At 39.4% G+C, this 12032-nt stretch overlaps 1 gene segment (V, D, J or C); it reads right to left on the bottom strand.

The window, feature by feature from the left end:
- Positions 1-5215: 5215 nt before the first annotated feature.
- On the bottom strand, positions 5216-5704 carry LOC110306637. The segment is given in 2 exon segments: positions 5216-5544; positions 5628-5704. Coding segments are annotated over 2 exon segments (375 nt in total).
- Positions 5705-12032: the final 6328 nt, after the last annotated feature.

The raw sequence follows: 12032 nt of genomic DNA on the forward strand, positions 1-12032 counted from the left end.
CACCCACCATGGAGCTGCAAACCATCTCAGCTCCATTAGTCCCTTCTTCAATTCCTATGGCAAAGACCCTGCGATCAGACCAGTGGTTGGCTTCAAGCATCTGCCTCTGTATTTTTCAGGTTCTGGTAGAACTTTCAGGAGATAACCATATCAGGCTCCCATTAGCAAGAACTTGCCACCATCTGCAATAGTGTCTGGGTTTGGCAACTGTATACAGGATGGATCCCCAGGTAGGGAAGTCTCTGGATGGCCTTTTCTTTTGTCTGTGCTCCACATTTTGTTTCCATAATTCCTCCTGTATGTATTTTGCTCCTCCTTCTAAGATGCACAGAAATATCCACACTTTAATCTTCCTTCTTTACCTTCAAATAGTCTGTGAATTTTATCTTGGGTATTCTGAACTTTTTTACTAATAACCACTCAACAGTGAGTGCACACTGATGTGTGTTCTTTTGTGAATGGGTTCCCTCCCTCCGGATGATATTTTCAAGTTCCACCCATTTGCCTGTGAATTTCATGAAGCCCATTGTTTTTAATAGCTGAGTAGTAATCCATTGTATAAATGTACCACACTTTCTGTATGAATTCCACTCTTGAGGGGCATCTGGGACATTGTTTCCAGCTTCTAGTTATTATGAATATGACTTCTATGAAGATATTAGAGCATGTGTCCTTATTACATGTTGGAGCATGTTCTGGGTATATGCCCAGGAGTGGTATAGCTAGGTCCTCAGGTAGTATTATGTCTAATTTTTTGAGGAATTTCCAGAGGACTTTCAACATTATTGAGACTGCTATATATTATGGGGACATTGGAAGTTAGATTAAATATATTTTGCATTATGCTTTGTTTATGTATGCCCCCTACAGACTCAAGTGTTTGAACAAGCCTATGAGGGCCAGGGAGTTGAATGTTATGGTTTGTATATGTTCAACAGAGAGTGGCACTATTATAAGATAAGGTCCTTTTGGAGTAGGTGTGTCACTCTGGGTGTGGGCTATAAAACACTCAGCTACTTGGAAGCCAGTATTCTGCTAGCACCATGAAGATGTATAACTCACAGCTCTGCTTGCACCATGCCTGCCTGAATGCTGCTATACAATACTTACTGCCTTGCTGATACTGGACCTAATCTCAAAACCTTTAAGCAGACCCCAGTTAAATGTTGTCCTTCATAAACTTGTCTTGGTCATGGTCTCTGTTCACAGAAGTAAAACCCTAAATATGACATACGACATATATGAATAGTAAATTCAGGACTGCAAGAATATTTACTGGACAGCACACGTTTTTCTAACACTTGACTCAGAGTTTTCTATTCCATCTCTTCTATAATAATCCTCACTCCACCCTCAGAGAACTGCTCGACTTGGTAATGGCAGAAATGGTGCAGCTCTGCATTCTGATATTAATACCTCTTATATTCTAGGAGCCTGGAACTTCTGGTAGACCACATAAACAAGTTAGCAAAGCACCTAGAAGTCACTTAAGACTTAAGACTGGGTACTTTCCTGTACTGTTGCAGAATCTTGTGTTCCCTGTGGCCTTGGCCCTGCAGAAATGCTTCAAAGCTTTATTAAAATGCCTGGATCCCCATGAACCCCTACTATACAGATGTTTACAAGGAAATTTGGGTAGGAGTGAGGTTATTGATTCTCTTCATTTATAAAATCAGCAGTGCTAAAAAGGAAGTAAAGCTCTGAAAGGCACCAATCCTGCACCTGCCCATTTCCATCAGTAACTGTTCCCTGAGTACACTCAAGATGAATATGTTGGCTAATTTTGGCAAGCTTTGTTAGAAAAATCACTGTACACTTATTAAACTACAATTTGTAATATGGCATTAATTAATGTACCAGAGAAGCACCGAAAAACAGACTTTGAAAGTGCATCTTCTTACTCAGAAGTTGGTAGTACTCTACAAGTCAAATTCATATCCTACTTTTTTCCCAGCTATTCTATCTTCACAGTGTTTAAGGATGGAATCATTACATGTCAATCACAATAGGTATGCATAAGTTAAGAAAGAAAACCACAGATGATACAGAGTAACCCCATACCCACAACTCTTTGCTGGAGATTCTTGGCTCCCTTGTGACCCCTGCCAGTCATGATCTCACCTGGAGGTAGATTTTCCATCTTTTACACTGTAGTTACCCAGTGTGTAACATATCCTTGCAACAAATGTGCTTGCAGGGCTCAAATGCAGGGAGAATTAGCTCTCATTTATGGGGGTTGATGATTGACATTTCAGACTCTGAATATATGTTGCTAATACATTATCATCACAAAGCTCTCAAAGTCACCTGCTTTCCTATTGGCAGTGGAACCTAGCTCTAACAGTTCTCATTTGCTATTAGGTATAAAAATGGAAAGATCGTCTACATGTGGAGGGGCTTGTGGACACTGCCCCTATGTGACTGATGTTCATAACTCTCTCTAAGGTGGGCTGTGGTTACATGACAGGGGTCTGGTCTCAGGAACAGATAAAGCGCCTACTGTCCATTCTGTGTCCCTGGGGCTTCAAGACAAGCTAAACCTTAGAGGCTTCTTCTTATGATCCACTGCCCAACAGAAAGTAATTCCTACTCAGTCAAAATATATACAAGATGCAAGTCTAGATGTTATAAGTCTATGTATGTACATGTAAGTAAGTACAGTACTGTCCAGTATTTACTGGACAGTAATTACTGTGTTTGTAAATGTATGTGTTTGTGTGTGTGTGTGTGTGTGTGTGTGTGTGTGTGTGTGTGTGTGTGGCCAACCCAGGAGAAAGAAGTTTGTTGTAGATAGCAAAGATGAAAAAAGTACTTAGAGAGCTAAAGGCTGCTTTGACATTAGCAATGGAAGTATAGAGTTTAGAGTTTTTCAAACTGATTTCAAGTCTTGCTTTGGAAATTAAAGGTAAGTAATTGGATGTATCTCAGAAGAGACTTTGAACTTTGAAATTGCTTTTCCTTTTCTTGGATATTTTATTTATTTGTATTTCAAATATTATCCACTTTCCAGGTTTCCTTTCTGAAGCCTCCATACCATTGCCCACACTCCCTTCCTCTAAGAGGGTGCCCCACCCACCCACCCAGACCTGCCTTCCCACCCTGGCATGCCACTGCATTGGCACATTGAACCAAATCAGGTCCAAGGGCCATTCCTCCCACTGGTGTTTAACAAGGACCTCCTCTGCCTCATATGTGGCTGGAAACATGGGTCACTCCACGTGTATTATTTGGGTGGTAGACCAGTCCCCTGGAGCTTGAGGGGGATGTTTTGGCTAGATGACACTGTAGCTCCCTCCCTGGGGCTGCAAACACCCTCAGCTCCTTCAGTGCCTTCTTTAACTCCTCTGTCAAGGACCCCTCACTCAGACCAGTGGCAGGCTGTGAGCATTTGCCTCTGCATTTTTTAGATTCTGGCAGAAAATTTCAGGAGCCAGCCATATTAAGCTCTGATCAGCAAGAACTTCCCAGAATTTGCTATAGGTACTGGGTTAAACAATGGCATAAGGGATGGAAATCCAGGTAGGGCAGTCTCTGGATAGCCTTTCCTTTTGTCTATGCTCATATTTTGTTCCCATAATTCATTCTGTGAGTATTCTGTACCATCTTCTAAGACACAGAGGCATCCACACTTTGGTCTTTATTCCTTAGCTCCATATTGTCTGTGAATTGTATCGAAGATATTCTGAACTTTTGGGTGAATATCCACTTATCAATGAGCGCACACCATGTGTCCTTTTTTTGTGACTAGATTACCTCTCTCAGGATATTTTTTAAGTTCCATACATTTGCCTACAAATTTCATGAACTCAATGTTTTTAATAGGTGAATACAATTCCATTCTATATATGTACAATGTTTTGATTATGTACTCCTCTGTTGAGGGACAATTGGGTTTGTTTCAACTTCCAGCTATTATGAATATGGCTTCTATGAAAATATTGGTGCATGTGCCACTCAAAGACTCAAATTCTTGAACAAGCCTATGGGGTCCAGGGAGTCAATGTGATGGTTTGTATATGCTCAACCCAGAATGGCTCATTTTAAGGTGAGTTCTTGTTGGAATGGGTGTGTCACTCTGGGTGTGGGCTATAAAACTGCTTGTTCAGCTGCTTGGAAGCCAGTATGCTTCAAGCATACTTCAGATGAAGATGTAGAGCTCTCAGCTTTTCTTAAACCAAGCCTGTTTGGATTCTGTCATGCTCTCCTGCCTTGATGATACTCGACTGAACTTTGACACCTGTAAGTCAGCACCAATTAAAAGTTGTCCATTAAACTTGGCTTGGTAATGGTCTCTTTCATAGCAGTAAAACCCTAAACATGACATGTGACTATAAGAATAGTAAATTCAGGATTGCTGTAGTATTTACTGGACAGCACTCTTATTTCTAACCTTTGTCTCAGAGACTTCCTTTACCTCTCTCCTATAATCAAATTCACTCCACCCTCAGAGGACTGTTCAACTTGGTAATGGCAGAAATGATGCAGCTGTGCATTCTGATATTAATACCTCTTATTTTATAAGATCCTGGAACTTCTGGAGACCACATAAGCGACTTAGCTGAACACCTAAAACTCACTTAAAACTTAAGACTCTGTCCTTTTCCACTCTGTTGCAGAATCTTGTGTTGCCTGTGGCCTTGGTCCTGATGAGATGCTTCAAAGCCTTATTAAAAACTCTGGGTCCACATGAACCCCTACTATAACTAAGTTTACAAGGAAATTTGTGTTGTAGGAAGGTAAATGACCCTCTTCATTTATAAAATCGGGAGTTATGAATAGGATGTAAAGACTTAAGACTTTGAAAGGGCTTTTTCTTTGCTCAGAACTTGGTGAAATTTTAGAGATCAAATTCATATTATACTTTATTCCCAGCTTTTCCAAAGTTCAAGTCTTTTACAAAATAAAAAATATACTTTTATCATGCATAATCACATTTTCCCTTTTTTGTTGTTTTATGAAAGAAGAAATATGTCAATGAAAGTCTTCACTGTTATCCATATTGACAAGGCATGGGGTACTCTAGGGTAATCCTAGTAAACTGCATGTAATTCATGGATGTCCTTTTGCAAAGCTAAAAAAGCACAAAGGTCTTTAAGAAATCGACACAAAAACACACTATTCAAAAAACTGCATCTAAGCAATTCTACAAGCGACCCTTCTCTAAGGCTTGTCAATCCCAAGGGAGCTTGCTGCAACTCTAGGGTTTCTGACTCACTCAGGGTTTGTTTGTAGCACCGTGTCTTGCACAGTAATAGACTGCAGAGTCCTCAGATGTCAGGCTGTGGAGCTCCATGTAGGCTGTGCTGGAGGACTTGTCGACAGTCAATGTGGCCTTGCCATTGAACTTCTGGTTGTAGCTAGTACCACCATTGTAAGGATTAATATCTCCAATCCACTCAAGACTCTTTCCATGGCTCTGCTTCACCCAGTCCATGTAGTAGTCAGTGAATGTGTATCCAGAAGCCTTGCAGGACATCTTCACTGAAGCCCCAGGCTTCACCAGCTCAGGTCCAGACTGTTGCAGCTGGACCTCAGAGTGGACACCTGTGAAGAGAAAGACAGAGTGGATGTCAGTGACATACCAAGCCATTTCTTTTCTTCAGATTTGGAACTGGTGAGTCCCTTACCTGCAGTTCCTGACAGGAGGAAGAGAAAGATCCAGCTCCATCCCATGATTAGAGTCAGTGTGTTCAGTGTCTCTGGAGAGGACAATGGACATATGTTGTTTTCAGGGTGTTGATATCCCTGTTTTTAACCTCCATAGACTTAGGTAATTTGCATATTCATGACCAGGGGACTTTGTATATAATAACCAATCCAAATGGAGAATAGCTGGAGAGGAAGGACTTAAAGGTACATAGGTCAAGCAGCAGGATGGTCTAGTCCAAATCCAATAACTCTCTTAGGAAATGGAAACCATACATTTTCTGTGAGCCTTGCACTGCTGGTATACTTGTAACTACAGGAACAAATCTCTCAATCTGTATTTGGCCTAAGTCTTTTGCTCTACACTATGGCTATGTTCACATTTTAATTTACAGATAATGATTTGTGAAGATGAAGATGATGATGAAGATAATGATGATAATGATGGAAATACCCATTAGCTAAGTGCAGTTTAAAAAGATTTAATGTCTTAATTAGAGCTTAGTCAGATGTTGATAAGGAAGAAGGCAAATGAGAAAAGTAATGACCTGGATGTGATGTGGAAAAATGTTTAATCTTTATTTATTATTATGAGTATACTAGTCATTGTAGCATACTGACTTTGAAATTCTGTTTTAAATTGTCACCAAAAGAGTAAATACAACTGTGTTGTGTCCCACCTTCAAAGCTCCAAATAATATACTCAGTTTAGTCTATATTACTTCAGAGACAAGTGCATATACATGCTTATTGCTGCTCCATTCACAGGAGCTTGTAGAGTTCATCTAGATTTACAAAAAAACAAAAAATAGACAAAAATACTGACAATGTGTGAGTATAGACTATGAAATATTCTTCACTGGTAAAACATGAACTATGGATGGTACACATATGTGGAAGAACCTAAGAAATATGCTCAATGAGTTCATCAAGGTCCTTAAGAACAAATGCTTCATGTTTTCATTTTTGTGTGGTTTCATGATTTGAATTATACACTATGATCATTCCAACCTCCACTCAGTCCCTCTGATTTTCCTTGGGATCTTCCAATATATCTGTCTCATGACATCCTGACCATGTCTTTTTTTATTGGTTATTTTATTTATTTACATATCAAATGTTATCTCCTTTCCCTGCTTCTCCTCCACAAATCTGCTATCCCTTCCCACCTGTCCCTGCTTCTATTAGGTTGCTCTCCATCCACATGTCCACTCCTGCATCATTCCTATGCATTCTCCTATGCTGGGTCATTGAGCATTCCTACAGGACCATGAGCCTCCCTTGCCATTGTTAGCAGATAAGGTAATCCTCTGATACATATGCAGCTGGAGACATGAGTCCCTCCATATGTACTCGTTGTTTGGTGGTTTAGTCCCTGGGAGCTGTGGGTATTCTGGTCTTATTAACAACATTTAATGATGGACACATGTCTAATAGTAGAAACTCAAAAGCAAATGAACTCTTCAGTGGTTTTTTACATATTTATTCCCATTAATTTCTACATCAATTTTGCTGACTTGTCTTTTGAATATATTTTGTGAGTATAGAGTTGCATTTTATGCGTTTCTGAGGTGTGTGTGTGTGTTTGGGTGTGTTGTGTGTGTGTTTCATCATTTATATTTTTAAATAAACTTTTATGGTTTTTTGTATCTATAGAAAAAATGGGCGAGTTTACATTCGAGTGAGTGGTGGATTTTCTGGCAGAAGTTTGGAAAGAATATCAGTGATCAGAAAACACAGTGTAACTTTTAGTATTTATATTTAATCAGTTTTATTTTTTTTACAACTCAGTCATTGCCCCCCTCCAGGTCCATCCTCTGACAGTTCCTCTTCATATTTTTCCTCCCCTCTGTCTTCAATAGGGTGCCAGCTTTCACAAGGTTTCCTAACTCTGTGGGGCTTCATGTATCTCAAGATGTAGGTGCAACTCCTCCCACTGAGGCCAAAGCAGGCTGTCCTCTGCCTAATATGAGTCAGAGTCCTTGGAACAGATCCTGCATGATACTGGGAGGGTGGCTCAATGTCTAAAAGATCTCAGGAGTCTAGGTTTATATGTAATAAATTACAAGAAAATATACACTCTCGAAGTGTTTAACAAAGAATCTTCACTGTGTTTGGGTATGGAAATGTTACATGTCGATCACAATAGGTATCTCTAAGTTAAGAAAGGAAACCACAGAGGACACAGAGTAATCCCATACCCACATCCCTTTGTTGGGGATTCGTGGCTCCTTTGTGACCCCTGGTGGTCATGAACTCACCTGAAGGTTAGATTTTCCGTCTTTTACACTATTGCTGCCCAGGGTGACTTCAGCAGTAACATATCCTCCCAAATAATGTGTTTGAAGGGCACAGATGCAGGGCAAATTAGCTCTCCTTTATATTGAGACGGTGAATAATGTCTCAGACTCTGAATCTATGTTGTTAGTACATTATCATCAATGAAGCTCTTAAAGTCACCTGCTTTCCTATTGGGAGTGGAATTTGGCTATAACAGTTCTCATTTGTAATTAGGTGTAAAGGGGAAAGATCATCTACATGTGGAAATGCAATGTGCCACTACCCCTATGTGACTGATGTCCACAAGTCTCTTTATGGTGGGCTGTGGTTACATGACTGGGGCCTGGGTTCAGGAACAGACAAAGCTCCTACTGTCCCTCTTGTGTCTCAGGAATTTCAAGCCATGCTCAACCTTAGAGGTTTCTTCTCATGGTCCACTGCCCAACAGAAAGTAATTCCCACTCAGTCAAAATATATAGAAGATGCAAGTCTAGATACTATATCAGTGTGTGTGTGTGTGTGTGTGTGTGTGTGTGTGTGTGTGTGGCCAACCAAGGAATAAGGAGTTTTTGTAGTCAACAAAGATGAAAAAGTACTGGAGAGCTAAAGACTGCTTTGACATTAGCCATGGAGATGCAGAGTTTGGAGTTTGCCAACCTGTTTTCCAGTCTATTTATTTTATTCATTCATTTATTTATTTATTTATTTATTTATTTATTTATTTATTTATTTATTTAGATATCTTCTTTATATACATTTCAAATGCTATCCTGAAAGTTCCCTATACCCTCCCTCTGCCCTGCTCCCCTACCCATCCATCCACTCCAGCTTCTTTTGCCTGGCATTCCCCTCTATTGGGGAATATAAAGTTTGCCATACCAAGGGGGCCTCTCTTCCCAGTGATGGCCCACTACATCATCTTCTGCTACATATGCAGCTAGAGATACGAGCTCTGGGGGTACTGGTTAGTTCATATTGTTGTTCCACCTATAGGGTTTTAGACTCCCTTCAGCTACTTGGGTGCTTTCTCTAGCTTCTACATTGCGGGCCCTGTGTTCCATTTTTTAGATGACTGTGAGCATCCACTTCTGCATTTGCCAGACACTAGCATAGCCTCATAAGAGACAGCTATAACAGGGTCCCTTCAACAAAATTTTTCTGGCATTATGTAATAGTGTATGGGTTTGGTCGCTGATTATGGAATGGATCCCTGGGTGGGGTCATCTCTGGATAGTTCACCCTTTTCTCTTAGCTCCAAAATTTATCTCTGTGACCCCTTACATGGGTATTTTGTTCCCTATTCTAAGGAGAAATGATATAGCTACCAATTGGTCTTCCCTCTTCTTGATTTTCTTGTGTTTTGCAAATAGTATCTTGGGTGTTCTATGTTTCTGGGCTAATATCCACTTATCAGTGAGTGCATATATAATGACTTCTTCTGTGATCACTAAGGATGATATCATCTAGGTACCTCCATTGCTCCAAGAATTTCATAAATCCATTGTTATTAATTGCTGAGTAGTACTCCATTGTGTAAATGTATCACATTTTCTGTATCTGTTCTTCTGCTGAGGTACATCTGGGTTCTTTCCAGGTTCTGGCTATTATAAATATGGCTTCTATGAACACAGTGGAGCAGGTGTTCTTATTACCATTTGGAACTTCTTCTGGGTATATGCCCAGGAGAGATATTGCTGGATATTCCAATAGTATTATGTCCAATTTTCTGAGAAACCTCCAGACTGATTTCCAGAGTGGTTGTACAAGCTTGCATTCCCACCAATAATGGAGGAGTGTTCCTCTTTCTCCACATCCTCGCCAGCATCTGCTATCACCTGAATTTTTGATCTTAGCCATTCTGACTGGTGTGAAGGAGAAATCAGGTTTGTTTTGATTTGCATTTCCCTGATGATTAAGGATGTTGAACATTTTTTCAGGAGCTTCTCAGCCATTCGATATTCCTCAGGTGAGAATCTTTGTTTAGCTCTGAACCCCATTTTTAATGGGGTTATTTGAAGTTCTGGAATCCAGCTTCTTGAACTCATTATATATATTGGATATTAGTCCCCTATCTGATTTAGGATTGGTAAAAATCCTTTCCCAATCTGTTGGTGGCCTTTTTGTCTTATTGACAGTGTCTTTTGCCTTACAGAAGCTTTGCAATTTTATGAGGTGCCATTTGTCAATTCTTGATCTTACCTTGCAAGCCATTGCTATTGTGTTTAGGGATTTTTCCCCTGTGCCCATGTCTTCGAGGCTTTTCAATTATTTCTCCTCTATTAATTTCAGTGTCTCTGATCTTATGTGAAAGTCTTTGATCCACTTAGACTTGAGCTTTCTACAAAAAAATAAGAATGGATCCATTCACATGCTTCTACATGATAACCACCAGTTGTGCTTGCACCATTTATTGAAAATACTGTCTTTTTTTTTCCACTGGATGGTATTAGCTCCCTTATCAAAGATTAAGTGACCATAGCTGTGAGGATTTATTTCTGGGTCTTCAGTTCTATTCCATTGATCTACCTGTCTGTCACTGTACCAGTACCATGTAGTTTTTATCACAATTGCTCTGTAGTACAGCTTAATGTCAGGCATGGTGATTCCACCAGTGTTTCTTTTATTGTTGAGAATAGGTTTTGCTATCCTAATTTTTTTTTAATTTTTCCAGATGAATTTGCAAATTGCCCTTTCTATCTCAGTGAATAATTCAGTTAGAATTTTGATGGGGATTGCATTGAATCTATAGATTGCTTTTGGCAGGTTAGCCATTTTTACTATATTTATTCTGCCGATACATGAGTATGGGAGTTCTTTCCAATTTCTGAGATCCACTTCAATTTCTGTCTTCAGATACTTGTAGTTCTTATCATACAGACCTTTCACTTCCTTGGTTTTTTGTCACACCAAGGTATTTTGTATTATTTGTGACTATTGTGAAGATTGTTGTTTCCCTAATTTCCTTCTCAGTCTGTTTATCCTTTGTGTAGAGAAAGGCCATTGATTTATTTGAGTTAATTTTATATCCAGCTACTTCACTGAAGCTGTTTATCAGATATAGGAGTTCTCTGGTGGAATTTTGGGGGTCACATATATGTGCTATCATATCATTTGCAAATAGTGATATTTTGACTTCTTCCTTTCCAATTTGTATCCCCTTGATGTCCTTTTGTTGTTGAATTGCTCTGGCTAGAACTTCAAGTACTATATTGAATAGGTAGGGAGAAAGTGGACATCCTAGTCTAGTCCCTGATTTTAGTGGGGTTGCTTCAAGTTTCTCTCCATTTAATTTGATGTTGGCTACTGGTTTGCTCTAGATTTATTTTATTATGCTTAAGTATGGGCCTTTAATTCCTGATCTTTCCAAAACTTTTATCATGAAGGGTTATTGGATTTTGTCACATGCTTTCTCAGCATGATGATCTAATGAGATGATCCTGTAGTTTTTGTCTTTGAGTTTGTTTATATAGTGGATTACGTTGATGGGTTTATGTATATTAAACCATCCCTGCATCCCTGGGATGAAACCTACTTGGTCACGATGGATGATCATATTTAATGTGTTTTTGGATTCGGTTTGGAGGATTTTATTGAGTATTTTTGTATCGATAATCATAAAAGAGATTGGTCTGAAATTCTCTTTCTTTGTTTGATCTTTGTGTGGTTTTGGTATCAGAGTAATTGTGGCTTCATAGAATGAATTGGGTAGAGTACCTTCTGTTTATATTTTGTGGAGTAATTTGAGGAGAGTTGGAATTAGGTCTTCTTTGAAGTTCTGAGAGAACTCTGCACTAAACCCATCTGGTCCTGGGTTTTTTTGTCTGGAAGACTATTGATGATTCCTTCTATTTCTTTAGGGGAAAACGGGCTGTTTAGATCATTAATCCGATCCTGATTTAACTTTGGTACATGGTATCTGTCTAGGAAGTTGTCCATTTCATCCAGGTTTTCTAGTTTTNTTGAGTNTAGCCTTTTGTAGTAGGATCTGATGATCTTTTGGATTTCCTCAGGTTATGTTGTTATGTCTCCCTTTTCATTTTTGATTTTGTTAATTAATATACTCTCCGTGTGCCCTGTAGTTAGTCTGGGTTTATCTATCTGTTGAT

The sequence above is a fragment of the Mus caroli genome, chromosome 12, assembly GCF_900094665.2.
Source record: "Mus caroli chromosome 12, CAROLI_EIJ_v1.1, whole genome shotgun sequence".
Taxonomy (NCBI): domain Eukaryota; kingdom Metazoa; phylum Chordata; class Mammalia; order Rodentia; family Muridae; genus Mus; species Mus caroli.